We start from the raw sequence: 21,587 nt of genomic DNA on the forward strand, positions 1-21,587 counted from the left end.
GAGCATGATGTGATCGTAGAAACACATCAATGAATCCAAAATTCCTCCTTATCTCTGGTCCATTGACTCTGAATTGATGTGTTAATGAAAGGTCAGATTCATTTTCTTAGTTTTTCCTGTTAGTTGCATTTTAGTGTTCTTGGATTCATTGCAATTTTGAACTCAGTTTTTCCTCTTACAAACCTTTGACTAAAAACTTTTTACTAAAACAATACATTCGAGACTAAAGGAGTTGGAGCTTTTATTGGTAAAGTAGCGCAAATGTGATAAGCTTGGAGCAAAACATAAACTGAGTGGACTGGGAATGTGGTGCTTAACAATATTTTGCCAATATGATTTCGGTCTCGGTTTCGGTTTCTTAACTAGAGAATAGAGAGGATAAACGCTTCTTCTGGCCTGGAATTTTCGGTTTTTTTCTTTTTCTTTTAAACAGTGTTTCAAAGTATGAATCTGATTATAATTACCACCAGTCTACACTTAGCATCTCTTAGTTTTACCTCTATTACTGTCATTAAATTTAAATCCAACACCTATGTCTACTTTAAAAAAATGCAACGCCTATAACCTTCTTGTCTACCTTCTCTATTGATCCACGGTACCAAATTCTATGTTACAATTGTGGTAACAAACACGAACCACAATTTCAATATATCTGGTACTCAAATTTTTTAAAATAATTGAAATCTCATAGTTAATGATTAATCTGAAATACTTGTTGATGTAAAAGATTTACATATAAAGTTGATTCCATTTAAAAAGATTTATCATTTTTTTTTATTAGAAAAAAAATCTCACGAATCTACTCTTTGCCAATGTGAAGCAGTACAATTCAGCTTCTCTAATTCAACGATGTACAAGAGATAAATAATGACAAAAGAGATAATTTGGGATTATCAATGTACTTTGCTAGAATGTGTGAAGCTTGTTCTCTCTTGTGAAAGACAAATCAACAGGCTTAGGGCCACCTCTTGTATGGATCACTGAATGCAGTAACGTTACCAGGGCGTGAGAAAACCACCTACATGGTTACATAAAACCTATCATATACTTGTGACAATTGCAACTGTGTGCAACATATTGAATTATGATAAATGCCACAGTTGAATGAACTATCTTGTTAATTAAGTACTTAAGGCTTAAGGGTAGCCTAAATCTCAGCAATAATATCAAGTTTGTCAAAGAATTATGGCCTGGCTTTCTTGAAAATGATATCTTGCTGGTAGATTACATTAAACCCATTTTTTTATTTTTTATTTTTTATATGGCAAATGGCATGGTTTGATCCATGTAGAAGAGTCAACTTAGTGAGATAACTACGGGTGGTTTACACAAAGGATTTTGTAGAATTGGGTGATGTGTTGTATAGTTAGTTGTGAAGTGAAGCAGTAATTAGCAAAATCCTGCATCTAATATGTGATTTCTGAATTCTGGTTAAATAAATTCTTCAACAAGCAATGAGACAATGACACCATATGGCTATGCCTGGTGAGTTTAAAGCTTCAAATTGCTCAAGATTGTACTAGTAACTATGTAAAATACCTGATAATTCCCAAGTGTGTATGACTTAAAACCTGCACTACAGTAATCAAAATAATATTCCCATGTCCTGATGAATTTTTCATTAAATCCCAGAGCCAAGATTTCGCTGAAAGCACATAAATAAATTTTCAATAATTAGTTGGTGTAAATAGTTGCTTGAATTTAATATATAGAAATAAGTTCCAATCAGAATAATAACATATACCTCTGCCTTTCCATGAAGTTTTTTCTCCACCATCTTAGCGTTTGGTAGTAATGAATGCCTATGTTTTCAACGTGCTCCACGCTGCATTTAAGAATATTCATTTGAGTAAAAGAGAAGAATGAATGGAACGCTCATTGGTAGAACTCAGCAATTACATATAACTTGTACCAAAGTCTGGATGTGGCTACCATGGCTGATGTTATCCTACTTAGAGAGGGTAGGCAACCTCCTGGAAAGATATATTCCTTTATAAAATCAGAACTGCGCCTGTACTCATCATAACGTTCATCTGGGATTGATATGAACTGTAAGGCAAGATAACCATCTTCAATAGTTAGCAGCAATTTGAATACCCAACAGAATGTACTTGTAGTGACTATTTTAATTACATATTAGCATGCCCTCTAGAAAGTTTTATAACATATCATTGCATAGAAATTATACATATAGAACCAAGGTAAAATAACAGTTTAATAATGTATCAAATACCTGGAGAACAAGAAGCCCATCATCTGCCAATACTGATTCACAACAACCAAAGAACTCTTCCATGAATTCATGGCCAACAGCTTCTATCATTTCACTGAAATATGATATTACAGGTTATGAAATATGATGGAAATATAGCAATTGTACATGAGTCAGCAAAATTAAAGTGAAAAATAGCTCACCAAGATATTATCCTATCATATTTGTATGTCTTGGGCAATTGGCGATAGTCACACAGAAGAAATTTTATATGGTCCTGGAATCATGAATTAGTATAGCATTTAGCATGAATTCGCTCATGATATTTTAGGTTCACATGTATATTAGATGCAACAAATCTCTCCTGCAGAATGAGAAGTACTGGAATATTGCAATAACACAGTAACAAAGAAATAAAGATAGAGGTTTAATTTCTGACATGAATCAATTTCATTTAGCTTTTATATTCAATTTACAAGGAATCCATCAGATTTTATATTAAAAAGTTCATCAAATCATAAAAAAATTTGCTTGTTAATACCTGAAGCCCAGCATCTTTAACTCTCTTTTCTGCAAATTTCAGTTGCTCCTTAGACAAAGTGATACCGGTGTATTTGCAGCCAGTTTGTTGGACAACTTCAATGGCTAAACTTCCCCATCCACAACCAATCTCAAGAATTTCATGTTTCCTATCTATTCTAGCCTTGATTTATTTAACAAAAAATGATATCAGACCTTTAGAAAAATAACAACTAAAATAGTAATAAAACAGCAATCAAAGGCACTCACCTTTTCAATCAGAAGAGAGATTTTTCTCATTTGTGCATCTTTCAAGTCCTCATCTTCATTCTATCAAATAATTTAACAAAGAATCAAAGGAAAAATATTAACCAGTGCTACTGCAGAAATTAAAGGAGAAATATCTTCTACATGAAATTTGGACTCAAGCACCAGACAGCTGTTATTCTTGCCTTGAACACTGCACATGAATATGTCATTGTTTCATCCAAGAAAAGTGCGAAGAGTTCATTGCTCTAGAAACAGACCAAAGAAAAACTGTAAGCTTCTGTTGTTTTAGTTTCAGCACTCAAAAAATCATTGAAGGAAAAGATACTGAAGATCAATTAGAAAAAGTTCCATGCGGTATAAAATGACAAAAGGAGAGCAATTAAGAATTCCAATAACACTTCTTTGTCAAGCAATCATTCTAGCTGACATCTAGTGGTATCTCAAACTCTGTATGCTATTCACAATCTATAAACTGTAACAGGTGCATTGAGTTCTTCTCTATTCTAGTTACATCAAGGCAAAAGAAAGATCCAAACCATATGAAGATATACATACCCCCAGGTTACTCATGTATGTAGGAGATCTCCTAACAATGTATAACTACTGTCTGTAACATAATTCCTATTCCGAGCCTCTTCATTATTCCTTCAACAGATACATACATTTTCAAAGCAAACCTCGGCTTCAAAATTCAATTATGAACCATCTTTTTAGGTAAAGAATATTTCATTTAACATTTTTGTGATTGTGCATAACTATTTATATGCTCACACTACTTTATATTGATGGATTATATGTACTTGCTGCAACTTGTTCCTTGAAAGTCACTGACTCTATGAAACTTTGTAGTTAATGATATTTATACCAGATCATAATGCCTAGAGATGTTCCTGCGAGCCTGTGTGAGAGTATTTTGCCTTGAAACATGCTCCATGAAGAACTTTGCAGATGTTAAACCAGCTGTAAATAAAACTGGTGTCCACCAACCCCTAAAGACATAAAATGAGAAACGGTTGATATGCAAATACAATAAATACTTTAGTGTAGGCTGCAGTTCATCATATAAACTCACCTATTCTTCTTCAATTTTGAGTTGGGTGCATTTGAATCCCTGTTGGCTATGAGAATCTGCAGTAAAAATACCATACCAAGGTACATGAAGTAAAGAGTAAAGTCCCAAAGAGAAATCTGTGTAAGATTCAGATGAAAATGCTTACCGAAAAAAAATTCAAGAGACCTTCATCTTTATCAACAAATGAAAAGTCCCCGTGGATATATGCATCTGCAAGGCCTAAATCTGCCTGTGTCATGACCTGACAAACACGTACAAATGATTTTTAAATTTTGCATGGACAAAGACAAGCGTATCTTGTCACTACTGCAGTTAGAAGGACATCAATCAATAATCTTAGTTCATGCAATATTTAAAAGTACATACCTTCCAATAAAACTGGGGATTGTGGATTCTCAAAACACTCTTCAGAAAGCACTTTTTCCCAGTTCCCTCGAAGGCAAACATTGTTCCTCCCTCCTCCAATAAGCTGTAACACCACAAGGTAAAATGTGCCCGTAACTTAATAATTTTTTACATGTCTAAGCCATAGAAGATGATATAGATGGTATATTTTGGATATGTTTATTGTCAAGCTTTGAAATAAGAAACTCATGCAGATCAATATATAGCATGATATCAAAGTAAATGATTAGTATTGTTTTCCGAAATAGCAATTCCAATAGAACCTCTATTCTTTTTGAATACCCTGCTTCAATTTTTGTTGGCTATGATTAGTAAAAATACCTTTTTTTTTTTTTTTTTTTTTTTTTTTTTTAAGAAATCATATTGGAACAATATCTACATACTGTTAGAAGTGAACTCACGTTAAGCAACCAGTAGTGATATAGCAACTCAGGAACCTAGTCACAAAAAGTCGTGCTCCAAGTTCCTTCCAAGAAGGTACCATGTGTTTTGGGTTGGTCTGAAGGGCACAGTATCTTCCAAGAATGCCATTAGCTGCAATCATGCCAGCCTGAAAGTTCAATCTTACAGTTCAGTTTTCTGCTTCATTTCAATAGGTTGGTGACATTCTGTAAGAAAATTAATTGCCTAAATATATTTCTGCTTAAGGAAACTCTTTAAAGAAAAAATATTTTTCAATAAAATTACATTTTCTTTTTCATTATAAAGTTGACTATAATTACCTTCAATCCATCTTCATGAAATCCATAACCTGAAAAGAAGAAATATATGTTTAGATCACAGGTATACTTGAAGTACATATAAATCCCTCCACATAATAAAGGTTTTTCTTAAAAATAATGGAGATTAGACATACATCATGCATGAGTATGAGGTGAGAATGTGAGAAGAGCTACTCTTGATAATTCATCTAAATCCCTCCATATAAGAATGATTGATCAAGAATTCAAGATTAGCTCCTCTAAAGCTTTAACCTGATACTCCCTTAAGCCAGAATTGTTTTATTATTTTGGAATATCCTATCCCACATACAGTTAGCGTTTTAAATCTCAGCCATAAGCAGGAATGTACCTTGATAGGCCCCAGAAAACCAGATTCTTCTTTTCCCTTGAATATGGTCTAGCTCTAATGAAGCTTTGAATGCAGCAACTGATGGGACTGGATGGCCAGTTGACCACTTAAGCAAGGTATTCTCTGGTATATGATCTGGATTTAGAGTTACAAGAAAGGGTAGATTTGTTTCTTCAATATTCTGCAAATTAGAATAAAGATTAACCAACAAGTTTATTTATTGCTCACTTTAGTTAGAATAACTCTAATAGAATTCACTTATGGTCAATGCATTTATATGTGTTGGGCGGTCAGGGGGAGTTCATGGCGGGGAGAGACCGTCATCCATAGGCTAAGTGAGCAATGATATTAATTAAGTGGGCTTAGACATCACAATCAGTCCATTCTTAACTAATGTGATACTTCACCTACTCACACTTGGATTCCTCAACAATATGGAAATGTTACCAACCTGGAGAATATTGAGCCAGTATGTCACACAAACTCTGTTGTTGTTACATCCAAGAAAATTCCATGCACTCCATGCTGCTGGGTTTTGGGGCATTAAATTTTTGTCACGATGAAGAAAAACATCACTGCCAATACAGATCAAAGAATAATTGTGCATTTGGACTTATTTGAATACGGACATCAAAATATTCTCGATTTCAGCATCTTACAATTTTTAGTCGTTAACATGCATGAAGGCATGAACGCATAGTGCTAAACAAAAGGGGTCCAAGCCTATAAAACTTAATTTTATGCTCTAGGTCCTAAGAGAAAATAAATTTAAGAATGTTGTCATCCTTTGGTGTGATAACAAGTTTATCCATGACGTTGGGTTATTAAAGATTATTATCCAATCTCAACTCTATGACCAGCACTATAGAAATGATAAAACAAAGATACCTTAATGTATGCATTAGAGTACCTAAGTTAAGCACTACAATTTGTGTTATCTTATTCCATGAGTGGAGGGTAGCCAACAATTAAAAATATTAGGATGGATTTGACCTGTACACATATTGAAAAGCACCAAGAATTCTTCGCTCGTCATATGTTGCTTCATCTCTTAATAATCTCAAAGCGTCAGGTGCATGTACTGCCATTATGCATCCATCATACATTTCTTGAGAACCATCTTTGCAGTACACAACACATCCTGCAATAATTTTTCTAGCCTTGTTACTAGAACATCATAACTTAGTCTTTTTTTATAATTATTATTTGAAAAATGGAAATGTCCAAGCCGATCATTCAGATTGAATTCACCTTCCCTTTCTAAAGAGGAAGGAATCAAAAGAGTGACAAGGGATGAATTACTTACTCACCTTTTTCAGATGTTGAAACCAAATGCACCTCACAATTAGCTACTATTTGACTACCTTTACTTACAATCTCTTCTTTGACCTGATTTTTATAACAAATAGTTAATGTTGAAAATTTGATTTATAGCTTTAGCTGAAAGGTCTCTGGTATAAGTGACACTGAAAACTACTACCCAAGTGACATAGGTCTAAATTTAAAACTCAGTATCATTATCAATAAATAGCACCTTTTTGACATAATTTTGTGAGCGCCATCTGACAGTTAGCCACTGTGGTCTGCCAAATAGCTGCAGAGAAGACAAGGGAATCAAGAAGTTATCTTTGGTTATTTGGATAATAGAACTAGATTATTCATCACTATGAAAAGAGCAAATTGTCAAGGTACCTGAAGTAGATGGTGATTGCGACAGAATGAGAGAACTGAGAAAGCAGAAAAGCTCATAACTCCTTCAGAAGAGCAGGACCAAATAGAACCACAAATTGGAATCTACAGGTATTTAATGTTATAAATATGCACTAAGCATAGAAATGATTTTTTTACAGAAAACACTACTTTAAGATGTAATCAAACTCACAAGGTAGGCTTTCTGAAATAATTCTGAGTAACCTCTTGACTTGATGAATTGTCCCAGAGGCTCATTGCGGTCAATATCTGGGTTACTCTCAAGCATATCAAGGTAGCTGCATTGCAAAATGAGAAAAGAGAAAACCAACTAATTCATCAGGAGGAAGACTACTCTACACTACCAATTAGTATTCTTCTCAACTTTCAACCTTGTGCAGTTGAGTTCAACTTGAATTATGCACAACAGAGAAAGCTGAACTATGAATAATTTTATCCACAAATCCAATAATTGGAATACCAATCATTTCACTGGAAACGTAACTCTTACAAACAAAGCACCAGCCAATTTGGTGATGTTCGTATGATTTATTATTTCTCAGTTCATTGACAATCAAACACCTAAAGAAAGATTGAACCTTATAAATGCATTAGCAAAAATAGGTGCAGCAGTACTTCTATGTACTTTGTAGTTTGAAATATAACCGTCAGAGAATAGTATAAACCATTAAAAAGGCCCCCACCCGATAGCTTAAGTTTTTTGGTTGAATTGATTCTTTATATGGTATCAGAGTCACGGTGTCACGGGTTCGATCTTCATCACCCCTATTTTCTCTTGTAAAATTTCTTAGCACAGGTAAGTGGGTCTGTCTATGCATTATCCACCCTTCATGATTAGTGAGCTCTCGTGTGAGGGGACATGTTAGAGAAGTATATAAACCATTGATGAGCCTTCACTTAACAACTTAAGCTTTTGGGTTGAATTAATTCTTTACAATAATAATTTATTTCTTCTTTTTTTTTTGAGATTTCTCCACCGGTTCAGCGATTAATGGACTAATTCGATCAAGCCGGGCTGGACCATAAAGCCGGCAAAACTCTCCTTACCAAGTTTTTAACAAAATTATATACTGAGGACTCGAACTTGGGATCACTAGTTAATCTAGACCAACCAAGTATAACAAAATTAAGTATACACATAGGTAACAACTTACCTGACAACATCATCTTTGAACTTGATAATTTCCCTAATCATTTGCCAGAAGTAAGGATTCAGTGTATTGGTCTTCTGCGCAAACAAGCCGGACAAACCATTTCTGCTGCCCCATTCGCAGCCACGGCCTTTGTCTAGGCTGACAGATAATGACATGTCTGATAATTCCATATCAACTCCAAGACTCTCAAAGAATTCCATCATATTAGGATAGGTGACCTGTTCAATAATCCATGTTACATTCTCAACAGTCTCACAATACCATTGCTGTAATCACTTCATAATGTAAAATCGATCAGTTTCATTCAAGGTAGAAAATTATTGCATTCAATAAGTGACATTTTCATTAACAATATTAAGAATCAAGGATGCTTTAAAATGCTTGCCGTCTTACATACTGTATTGGATATTCTTCATACAGCTAGCTTGCATCCTTAATATTAAAAATAAAAACTGTAAAAAGTTATAAAATCACACACGGGTTGTTCTTTATGCAGCTGTACGTACAACAATTGAATTTAGGGAATCATAACTATACAAAGGTGGGTGAAAACGTGGAGAATCAATGGTAAAGATTAATTGTTGTACATACATCAGCTGCAGAAATGATTTTATCATATATATATATATATGAAAAAATATTTCTACAACCACTTTAAATAAGGTTATCTACAACTACCCTTTATAATTATGTACTACTGGTAGTACATAGTTATAAGTAGGGTTGGCAAAACGGGCCAACCCGGCCCAAACTGCATTCAACCCGAAAAAAATGAGCCGGGTTAAGGTTGGCTCGAAAAAAAAAACGAGCCAGAAAATCTAACCCAACCTGACCCGAGTCGGGTTAGGGTTGGCTCAAAAATATGGCTCGTGGGTTGGCTTGAAAAAATAGCTCGCGAGTTGGCTTGCGGGTTGGCTCGAAAACGGGTTGGTTTGAAAATTGCTCGCAGGTTGGCTCGTTTTCAGCCTATTTAAATGACCCTGTAGTATTAATGCACCAGCTATGTGACTTCCATCAGCTTAAACAAAGGATTACAAAATGAGAAATAAAATAAAAATATTTTAGTTTCGAATTTTCTTACAAATTTGCATCAACATCAAGAAACAATCCGAACACTTGCTACCAAATGGATAAGATATTTGAACCAAACAAAGCCAGTACAGCCTAACAATATAAAAATGGTAGAGATGTGAGAAGATTAGGGACTTAGGTTTAGAGAAGGAAGTAAAGTGACGACAGCATGTGTGAGTTTTGTCCATTTTTGTATTTTATATTTTGTATTTAAAAAAAAAAAAACTCAACTCGCGAGCTGACCCATTTGACCTGTGGGTTGGCTCGTTTTTTCACGAGCTGACTCGGGTTGGTAGCTCATTTTTGCCAACCCAACCTGACTCATTTTTGGCAGGTGTCGGGTTGGCTCGTTTTTGCCAACCCTAGTTATAACATTAAAATTGCTTTTCTAAGGATGAAAAGTGACTGAGAAGAGGGAAAAAAAAATTTAATGTTATAACTATGTATTACCGGTAATATATAATTATAAAGAATAGTAATAGATAACCTTATCTAAAGTGACTGTAGAAATATTTGCATTTTATGAGTTAGAATTTTGACAAGACTCCTCTATGATCTGGATACTGGTACATGTGAAAGTAGACTATCTCAGAATTTGTATAAAGACCAACAGATAAATTCATGACGCATCTAACAATATCATTCTTCTAAATATAATGATATATACATATACAATACTCATGCGTTACGTGTGTCTACTTTTTTACCCAAAGAATACCCATCATTTATCCTTACATGAAATCCAATCAATTAGGTCTTTCATGTGGATCACAATTTTACATTTAAGCATATTATTTCTTTAATTGTAGACAAATATATGGTTGTGCCACTAAAAATTGTGAGCAGCACCATCTTAAGTCTTAACCAAAATATTTTTGTCCAGAGGAATGCTAAATTTGTACTACATTTCCATAGTAAATAAAAAATGTCACACTCTTTTATGCACCTTTTTAATTACCTTTAAATCTGGGTAAAATATAAGACGCAACTTAAATCTTCTTTGATAATAATGGTATCCTTACAGACTGTGGAGTGTAGTTGCGTTCAGTCCACCATAGCCCAAATTAATGAGGCTCACAGGCTGATGGGGTAACTGCAAGACCAGGACCACAGATGGGGCCCACAGACAACTTTTGGTGATTCTTTAGTCCTTGTTAGGAGCTCTTTTTTAATGAGATATAAGGAGCTGATTTTTTGGGAATAAATCTTTAGTGCCCCAAAGATTTATATTTGTTCAATTATTTTATAACACATGCTTTTTTTAGATAATGTGATATTTTCTTATTTACGTGTCACAAAATAAATAAGTAAATGCACTGAGTTCGATGCACCAAAGATTTATTCGATTTTGGGTGTTGCTGGATTATAACTATTTTATCGAAAAAGAAAAAATATGTGATATAGATGGAAATAACTATAAAAATAAAAGTAGTATAAAAATATTACTTTTAGTTATATTTAATAAATGATATATCGAATATTCGTTACAACCACATTACCAAAAATATTTTAAGATGTAAGACTAGGGGTGCTAAACAAACCAGGGGGCTTTGACTCGGTTCGTGAAGGCCTGAACTTACATATCTAAAATTGGTTGTTGGCACCAGGATTGAACTTGTATAAAAGTTTGTTTAATAAAAGGCCTTAGACTCCAATTCAAAAGTTCGGCCTTAGAGCCTCTCAGGCTGACCTAGTATGTGTGTGTATATATATATATATATATGTATATATATATATATTATTTTTTATACTACTTGTAATATTTCTCTCTTTCTCCTCAATCCATTTCATCCCATTTTATTGGTTAAATAGATTTTTTGAATGATTTTGTTCTATATAATGCTATTTGGATATACATTGAATTTATGAATATTTATGGAATTACTAGCGTTGTTGATTGTATATTCTATTTAGATAAATTTTTGTTGTCTTAATTTTTTTTAACAGGCTTTTAGTTTTTGTAAATAAGTCAGGCCACAAGTCAATAATTATATTTATGACATATAACAGGCTTAGTCAGTTGACACATTTAAACACAACCTTAGCCTTTTAAGACCAAAGCTCGACTGGACTTGGCCCGTTAACACCCGTGTGTAAGACCCTTCTCTTTTCGGCTTTTTTTTTTCTTTTCTACCCCTAAAAAAGAGAGTTTTCCGAAAATATCACACAAACTAAGACACTTGTAGGTTTTCTGGAAGGCAATATTATAAAATTTTGTTTTATGTATTCAAAAAAAAATAAAAAAATTGTTTTATAGTATGGACAAATAGATGGTTACTGTTACTGATGGGTGTGGAGTTCAAAATGAACATGAAATCAGTGAAGCTCAAATTTGGTTTAACATCACGTTGAGATACACAGTACCACATTATCTCAACACATCAGCCAACACTACATAACTAATTTTTATTCTGCAAATATTGCCACTAGTGAAATCCGAATCAAAGCGCGTTATTTTTTTGACAAGTCAATCAGCTATGCTATTTATCATGTATTGTGAATTTGTTGTCAATTGCGTTGCACCTAATTAAAGAACAAAAACAACTTACCGTATTCATCTGTGCACTCGATCAGAGAAGAAATTGAAATGAGTATAAATTAAGCAGTATTTTATTCATCTTTAAAATCATGAATATTTATATAACTCTCATTTTACTAGTTCTCCTTCTAGATTCATCTTTGAAACTCCGAATATAATTCTCATTTTATTAATTCCCTCCCCTTGTTTATGTGTTAACACTCCAATGAGAGCTTGGAGTAGACAATAATATCTTACACAAAAGACTCAAAAGTTTACATGGAAATTGAAAACACCCAAAAAGCTTCCCCCTTTCCTGTTTTGGACAATGTGATGCTTATAGGAAGTAACTAGTAAGCAAAATCCTCATGAATGTGATGAAAAATTGAATTCAGAACAAGAAAGAAAGAAAGAAAAAAATTGAAAAATTAATTCAGTGCTTACCCTGTTGAAGACCATGAAGCCAAGGTCCAAATCAACCCCATCAGCATTCACAGTCTTGGCATGTCCTCCTAAGTAGTCTTCCTTCTCATACAGCACCACATTCACTCCAGCTTTGGCCAAAACATAAGCAGAAACCAACCCACTAATCCCAGCTCCAACCACCGCAACTCTCATCTTTGCCTAATGTACTAGACTACTCTAGGAACTAAAAAGATTCCAAGTTTTCTGCAGCAATCTGTAAATGTAGACAGAACTCAAAGCCCTTTTAGAATGAGGGTACTCAAATGGATAAGTGGAGCTCAAACGTCCACGTACAAAGAATGGGATTTTAGCAAGTTGAATGTACTACTTTAATATATATTCCTTATTGCTAAAACTTAAACGCCAAGATTACTCTTCAGTTAACAATTGACATTACCCTTGAAAAAAATACACAACACTTTTTCCCTGAATTAGAGCTCCTTAAATAGTCTCAAACTTAAGACGAAGTAATTAACATATAAATAATGAAGAAACTTACTGAACGACAAAAGAAACAATTTTCATATAGAAGTCAGCATCTTCCATCATCATTCATCTCTTATCTCTTTCGGGAACGGAACCCCGACAAAACAGGATGGTGAACAAGAAATTATAACTCCAACCAATAATGTTATCATCTTGTTCACAGGTTTTAAATGCATGAATGGCTTTCTTAAAATGTGTGTCAACTGCATAACTAAATTGGGTAATTCATTCATTCATTCATCACCCATCTTGTCTTCTTTTGTAGCGTTGGGTTAACAAAGTAAGTAATGTGTGGATGTTGTGACAAGTAGGCCCACAAGTGTACGTGTTCTTCTAGTGAAACCTATCTCAGTATTCTGTCTGCAAAATTTTCAAACATAGCAATCTATTATTTATATATCATTTCACATTAGGTAGTTGAAAAGAGCTAGTTTAGAGAGTTCTAGTACTATGTATTGGCGACTTGTTCGGTGTATAATAATATCGCACACAGATAAAAGCTGTTATAACTTACAACTAATTTTTACTTCACGTTAGTTTTTATGAGCAACAACAAGTGTAACTACGTTGTTTTAAGTCTTCAATTTTTATTTTTTGGGAGAATATTACATGATTTTACGATTTTAGTTTATCATTGTCTATTCAAAGAAAGGATTTGGATCCTTTCACGTAAAAAGTGGTCATATAATCTTGTTATTTGATCATAATCAATCATTTAAAAATCATATATTTTTTTCTCTGTTATGTCATTATCAATAAATAATTATAATCAAATAACATAATTTATTTTTTACAGAAGAACATTCAAATCCTCAAAGAAAACACTCAAACACTGATAGTAGCAGACTGAAGTGACAACACGTTTGTACTATGGGGAATATAAGAATCATATTGCAGGAATGACACTGTTTATTCCTGCAACAAGGATCCGACAACTTATTTTGAGAATACGGCGCCGTATTCTGATTTTGGTTTGACTTTTTTTTTAAGCGTGAAACTCACACTTGATTTGTGTGTACAAAAAAATAGTCTTGTTACCTTGTACTATATATTGCCTGCGTATGTGCGGTTCTGCATCCCTTCATTGAGGTTTCTGATTTTATATAGTGCACGTGATGATGCCTGATGTCATTCATTTCCTTGATTCTCGTCAAACCACGTTTATACTCTAATTTTGATTCTCGTGTTGAACCAATTTTCATTTTCAAGAATAAGTAAAAGAGTAAAATGTGTGTCATTTTAAAGGAAGTAAAGTTGTGTCATTTTATGAAAGAGAAATAGATAGATAAAGAAGGAGAGAGTTGACAAAAAAAATAAAGGTGTGAGTCCCACCTCTTTGTGAGAGTGAAAATATATAAGTTATGTTATTTAGAATGATAAACACTTTTCCCTAAATAAAAAAGGTAAATGGAAAATATCAAGGTAATAACTTGCTTATTATAATGCTGTAATTGTTATTAAATACATATTTTAGGTGTAAGAGTAGAACTTGTGTTATTAAATAAAAAGTTGTTGTCTGAAAAATAAAAAGTTAAAAATTGGGGTTTTAATTTACATAACATTATTAGTATTAGTATGATTTCAACTCAAGTCTATGATGTTATATTGAGGTGTGGCTTTTATGTTCTTTTCTAATAGTTGAGTGCTAATTTTTATTTATTTTATTCAGATGTGTGTGTAGTTATCATAAAATTAATCAGTCAAACAAAACAATCATTAGGGAAACTTAAAAAGCTCTCAAGCTAAATAGAAAAGTCAGCAACAGTATAATCCCCAAAAAATGTGATATTATTTGCACATTTTTGACATTACTTTTTGAATATAGGTATAATAAAAATTTAAAAAAAAATATGACGTGTAAAAGTCATTGCTAGGTTTCCACTTTCTAGTTGTAACTCATACCACCAGCTAGCATTTTGCGTCAAGTTGATTAATATCGTTAAGGATTTTAGGCGGTGTTATCCATGACACGTTGCTTGCATCACCATCAAGCATCAAAAGAGTACACTAATGATGTTCCAATAAATGATGCTCCCAACCTTTCTCAATTTTTCTATGGAATGGTACATATGCGTACATTGTACTTATGCGGTTATGTGCACGTTGTAAACAAATTAGGTTACGATAGGTTAGATTTTAACTTAAATAATTTGGATTTGTTAACATACTTTGGTCTTGATTTGACCTATTAATTTTATGCAAGTCTAAATTATAAGTATAACTTGATTTATATTTAAAAAATAAATTTTTTGATTTAGGCCGTTTAATCTGTTTAAACCTATTAAACATTCAATAAGTAAAAAAATAATTAAAATAGTATTATTTTATTATTAAAAAATAATTTTATTTATTTAATTTAAAATAAATAATATAATATAAGCCGCCTTATAGGCTTAGCCCGACATATAAAAAAAAGCTTAATGCCTACTTTTTAAATAGATTTCTTTAAAAAATTAAGTATGTTTTATTTGAGTATATGTACTCGGTCAAGTCTGACTTAATATAAGTTAGGCCAGCCTAACCCATTTATATCTCTAGTTATACCTAGCATATTCATATGCATATTAAATATTAACATGTGCGACACTTAATGCATTATTATTATTATTATTATTATTATTATTATTATTAGATAGTATTTTTTTAGTAATACAATTTTTTTTTTTTTTTTTGGAGTTACCCAACCCTAATTATCTCTTTGAGACGATCATATCCCCACGAGCTTCGACTCTTTGAGCCGGCTATGGGATTAATCCGGAGTGCAGAGGAACACTGATGGCTAAAGGTTCAGCTCCCTCCCCAAGAATGCATTCAGCGGGAATCGAACACATATCCAACCCCACTAACTCAGCGCCAAGTTACCAACTGAGCTGCACCCATTGGGTGTAAAACAATTATTCTTATATCATATCACTCATTCAAAACAAATATAAAAAAGTATCTCGTTACAATAAAAACACCGAAGTCATATTTTATTTAAGATAAATTATAGATATCCATTACGGGAGGTAGGTTTCTAAGAGCCAAGAGCATCCACGTCATGATGGGGTTAGTTAGCTTTCCAATTTTTTTTTTTACATTTATAAAGATTTGAATCCAAAACCTTAAGCAGAATCAAATATGTAATCAATTATTTTTGTTTCTCTACCATGTCTATGTGAGAACTACAATCTCGTAGAGACCCTTAAAAAGTCATTTAAGATAAAGAGTAAATATCCTTTTTGATCTTCAGTAAATTTCACGATACCCGTTTTAGTCCCTAACAAATAAAAAGGCTCATCGTGGTCCCTAAGAAATTTAAAATGGACCCATTTTAGTCCTTTTAGGGACTAATATGGGTCTTTTTTGAATTTGTGAGAGATCACGATTTTAACTAAATGAGTCCATTTTGAATTTCTTAGGGACCACGATGGGCCTTTTCATTTGCTAGGGACTAAAACGGGCATCGTGAAATTTGCTGAGGACCAAAAATGTATTTACTCTAAGATAAAAGATACATAAAAGAGGCAAGATATTGAAATAAGATTTTGAATATTAAACCACTATCTACCTTCAATCATTTTATTGAGTATTCTGCTTTCAGACCAATGTTGTTAAAATCGAGATCTTAAGTAAGATTGGAAGGAAATTAAAAAATCGTAAATCGTAAAATCATAATGTAAAAAAATCGTAAAAAATCATAAAAATGTGAAAGCGTTTGGAATATTAATAAAATCGTTTTGATGAATTTTTTTTATAAAAACTTAAAATCGTAGTGATAAATTAAAATTTTAACAACAATACTTCAGAAATCACATTGGAGAAAAGTTAAGATATAACAAAATCATATGGATAAAATCAAACATCACATCAGAGCTGCAACTCATTAAGAGATTTTTTTTAAATGGATATAACTTTCTTTTATATCGACAAATAGGCCTGATTTAAACCACTCATCCCCAAACAAAATTAGGTATAATTTTGTAAGCGCGCATCACAATGATACTGATTTTATAATTAAGCAACATCAGATTGAAATAATAATAAAATAAAAAAAGTGAAGTGATGTGTAATGTACCTGATCAAATGCACAGAGCTTCTATATACAAAAATAAAAAAAAAAATGCACAGAGCTTCTTGCCAATTCTTCAAGTTGTTCAGTTTCTTCGATTTGAGGTTCTTTTTGGAGTTTCATGTGTGAGCACGTGCGATTAATAACTCAATCATATAAATATTTGAATCCTATCTTAATCTTAAGTTGATTAATGAATCAATTAGGATTAAATGATTAAGTGTGATTAGTTTTATTTCAGATTAAAATTTCCAAAAATTATTACTTTTAATGATGGATTAATTCTTTGATTTTATTATATCGTATTTTTTTTTTCAATTTTCAAATTATTGCCATTATTTGAGCATTAATTCCATGTCTTTATTAGGTTTTTTTTATTTTAAATGCTGATTTTATTCCAAATTAAATCTTTCCAAATCACTACAATTGATGGAGCATAAATTCCTTGATATTTACTATTATTTTTTGCATTAATTCATTAGCTTAATTAGATTTTTTCTCTTAATTTCTTGTTTAATTAGATTTTTTTCTCTTATTTACTTTAATTTTGCATTACTATAATCTTTATTAGGTTTATCTTATTTTCTTGTTTAATTCCTTTATATGCACCCGTTATCATAAGTAGGGGTGTTAACAGGCCAAGCTGAGTCGAGCTTTGGTCTTAAAAGGTTAAACCTGTGTTTAAATATGTCAGTCTGACCAAGTCTGTTACATGTTATAAATATAATTATCAACTTGTGACCTGGCTTATTTTTTAAAACTAAAAACCTGATTTAGCCTATTTAAAAAAAAAAAGACAATAAAAATTTATCCAAACATAATATACAATCAACAACACTAATAATTTCATAAATATTCATAAATTCAATGTATATCCAAACAACATAATATATAACAAAATTATTCAAAAAATTTATTTAACCAATAAATTGGGGTGAAATGGATTAAGAAGAAAGAGAGGGCAATTACAAGTAGTATAAAAAATATAAAATATAAATAAAAAATAATATACTAGGCCTGAGAGGCTCTAAGGTCAAGCTTTTGAATTGGAGCCTGAGACCCTCTTTATTAAATGAGCTTTTATACAAGTTCAAGCTTAGTGCCAACAACCAATTTTAGACATATAAGCTCAGGTCTTCACGAGCCGAGCCAAAGACCCCTAAAAGACCTCTGGTTCGTTTAACACCCCTAATCATAGGGTTAATTGCAGAGAAAGAGAAATGTACTAACTAAAAGTATAGGAGTACTTAATCTTAAGTAAAACTAATATTGGCTATCCATGTAAAATTGAATGATCAAAATTAATTAAGCCCAACTCTCATGTTCTCACTTAATGTGTATACGCGTGTGTAACGAAAGTAACATGTGTTGGCACTAGATTTAGCTTTAAGGAAGAAAAATTATCTTTTAAAGAAATTAAGGAAATCATACCAAAAAATAATAATAAAAAATAATAATTAAAGTCTCAATTAATCAATATTGATTTTGATTAATTAAGAAATATTATTATAAGATATTGGTCAGTTTGGAATTTAAAAATCTAAATTGATATTATTTGGAAAGTTAATTTACAAAACATTAAAACGGATTTATTAAAAATACAATATTCTAAAATAAATTTAGAATGTTTTGTAAAATTGTTTCTCAGTTGTTTGTAGTAGTTCAATTAAGGACTTTGACCAAAATAAGACGCTTTGAATAATATTTTATCGGTATGCCATGCTCCATTTCGAATTTTCCAAAATGTCACGTTCAATCCCGCTACACCACCGAGCGAGACTGTAAGATGACATGTGGCGGTCAACCATGGAGTCTCATTCCCGCTGGTCTGACAAGCTGGAATGACTTATCAATCAGATACCGTAAAGTTCTAAAAAATTCGCCACGTGTCATGTTGCCACCATTCGCGCTAGATTGGTACACATCGTACAACTTCCTGACTTCCTGATGCATGTCGGATGCGTGGCTGGTTCTCCTTATTCGCGCTTGTCAGCAAAGCGGGATATGTGCAACTGTGCGTCTATATAATCTCACTCCCCAACCCCACCACCCACCCATCACTTTCATCTTTTTGATCTTTTCAATATTTTTTTCTTTCAAAACTCTCTTTCTCTCTCTCCGGACCACAGCTCCATTGAAAGGTTAGTTTATATTTAATAATTTTTTTTCTTTTAATTATCAGCATTAGTTAAATGTTTAAAAATCATAGGATAGATGACTTTAATAATTTGATTAGATGAAGTAGTAGTATAAGTTAATTTTGTATTGTAGTTAATTATTAGAATTAGTAATTAGTTTAGTATTTAATTTTGATATTGTATTTAGTATTAGCATTTGTTAATAAAAAAGTATAGGATAAACATATAATTATTTTTTTATTATATAAATTAGTAGAATAAATAAATTATAGGTTAGTTAATTTGTGTAATTATTAATTAGGATAGTAATTTTTTATATTTTTGTGATTATTAGGATTTATTAATAAATAAATTATAGGATCAAAGACATTGTTAATGTTAATTATAATATTTAGTTGAATATTATTTAGGATTGTTAATTATAGTAATTAGTAATTAGATTTTGTATTTAAATTTAATTTTTTTTAATAGTGGCATTTGTTAATAAAAAATTATAGGATAAAAATTTAATTATTTTTTTATTATATAAATTAGTAGAATAAGTAAATTTTAGGGGAGTTAATTTTTGTAATTAGTAATTAGGATAGTAATGTTTTTTTTATATTGTTGTGATTATTAGGATTTATTAATAAAGAAATTATAGGATGAAAGACATTGTTAATGTTAATTATAATATTTAGTTGAATATTATTTAGGGATTGTTAATTATAGTAATTAGTAATTAGATTTTGTATTTAAATTTAATATTTTTTTAATTAGTAGCATTTGTTAATAAAAAATTATAGGATAAAAATATAATTATTTTTTATTATATAAATTAGTAGAATAAGTAAATTGTACGATTTAAAAAAAATTTAATTAGTAATTTGGGTAGTAAGTTTTTAATATTGTTGTTATTATTAGTATTTATTAATAAACAAATTATAGGATAAGAGACATTGTTAATGTTAATTACAATAATTAGTTTAATATTATTTAGGGATTGTTAATTATCGTAATTTGTAATAACATTTTGTATTTATATTTAAATTTTTTTTTCAGTAGCGTTAATAAATAATTATAGGATAAAAATGTAATTTCTTTTATTATAGGTTCATGGCATTCCCACCTGATTCACTGCACGGTTTACCGCCCCATGAGGACCATGCTCCCACACCTCCCGGATCCCCTGACTCTCCTCGTAGGTTGATTACACCCGGGCCTATTAACCTGTCTCTCCTGACATTACAGGATAAGCACATATCCACATATGTGTGTAATGGTGAGGCAGATTGGTGACTTAATGTCAGGATGGCGGCCACACACGATCCTATGCACATTCCTAAGGAGATTCATCCATACTTGAGGTAGGCAGGTTTCTTCCACGTTGCGTGGCTGAGCAACCATGATGGGAGTATATATTGTTTTGTTGATTTGTGTGCACAAGTTTTTGTAATTGTACTTTTTTTAATACATCACATGTATTTATTGTTCCAGATTGACCATGCCCTTATTTCTGCTCTCGTTGAGCGTTGGCACCCTGAGACGCAGACGTTTCATATGGCCCACGGTGAGATGACCATTACTTTGGAGGATGTTCATCATCTATTGGGCTTGCCCACAGATGGTCATGTTGTTTCTGGTCGGGCTGGACAGCATAATTGGCGACAGCTGATTCGTGGATATCTTGGGCTTGAGCCAGCAGCAGTGCGAGATTTAAGTGGTGGGGGGTTGAGTCTCCATTGTTTGCATGAGGAATATGGTAACTACTCTGGGCATAATGCCACTGAGCAGCAGCGCATTATGTATACACGCGCCCTGATCATGCGTGTGTTAGGGGGGTTGCTGTTCGTGGATACTGCCTCAAGTTATGTGCCTGTATGATTTTTATTATTCCTTGATGTTTTTCATCGCACAGGCACTTTTAGCTGGGGTTCTGCGGTGCTTGCTTATCTATATCGTGAGTTGGCTAGAGCGACATACATAGCTCGCTCAGACATGGGTGGATGTGTATTGCTTCTACAACTTTGGGCGTGGACGCGCTTACGCCGAGTCGCCCCTCCTTTTCCCGATGTGGTTGACTAAGAGGCCATATACGGTCACAGGTATGAGACATATTGAGTATAGTTATGTCTTATGTTTGCCATAAAGGGGTTACTAATATTTTTTTTTTAATTACGCAGGTTTAATGTATATGATAGGCGGCAGCATTGATCCACCAACTTGGAGAGAGTTCAGTTTCGCCTAGATGTTATACGCAGACATAAGATTGTTCGGTTTTTATATTTACTAAGCTGCCACTCTGGGCTCGTGCATTCCAACAATGCTCGGAGAAGGAACCGCATAACACACAGCGGTGGACAGACATGAATCAAAATCTCCATCCACGTCGGTGTCCGAGGAGTCACTGCCCGGGACTAACCCTTCGTCCACCTCTTCGTTGGAACTGTCAGTACGCCATGCCGA

The 21,587-nt window shown here is 32.6% G+C and overlaps 1 protein-coding gene across 2 annotated transcripts; it reads right to left on the reverse strand.

The window, feature by feature from the left end:
• Positions 1 to 796: 796 nt before the first annotated feature.
• Positions 797 to 13,098, reverse strand: LOC133301188 (uncharacterized). 2 transcript variants are annotated; one of them, XM_061500808.1, is made up of 25 exons: positions 12,967 to 13,098; positions 12,447 to 12,681; positions 8,414 to 8,631; positions 7,432 to 7,537; positions 7,242 to 7,343; positions 7,084 to 7,143; positions 6,860 to 6,938; positions 6,543 to 6,690; positions 6,001 to 6,124; positions 5,550 to 5,730; positions 5,201 to 5,229; positions 4,880 to 5,028; positions 4,440 to 4,542; positions 4,219 to 4,314; positions 4,074 to 4,129; positions 3,867 to 3,990; positions 3,184 to 3,246; positions 3,002 to 3,061; positions 2,754 to 2,915; positions 2,416 to 2,489; positions 2,234 to 2,327; positions 1,913 to 2,049; positions 1,745 to 1,825; positions 1,540 to 1,645; positions 797 to 1,018 (listed from the first exon to the last, which is right to left on the reverse strand). In XM_061500808.1, exons 2-25 carry the CDS (start codon positions 12,618 to 12,620, stop codon positions 956 to 958), a joined length of 2,589 nt encoding a protein of 862 aa, XP_061356792.1. In that variant the 5' UTR covers positions 12,621 to 12,681; positions 12,967 to 13,098; the 3' UTR covers positions 797 to 955. The 2 variants fall into 2 exon arrangements, with proteins under 2 accessions (XP_061356792.1, XP_061356793.1); XM_061500809.1 differs by lacking the exon at positions 12,967 to 13,098 and having other exon boundaries at positions 12,447 to 12,704.
• Between the last annotated feature and the right edge of the window lie 8,489 nt (positions 13,099 to 21,587).

The sequence above is a fragment of the Gastrolobium bilobum genome, unplaced genomic scaffold (genome assembly GCF_033153095.1).
Source record: "Gastrolobium bilobum isolate Gb01-03AN ecotype WA unplaced genomic scaffold, APGP_CSIRO_Gbil_v1 utg28129, whole genome shotgun sequence".
NCBI classification, from domain to species: domain Eukaryota; kingdom Viridiplantae; phylum Streptophyta; class Magnoliopsida; order Fabales; family Fabaceae; genus Gastrolobium; species Gastrolobium bilobum.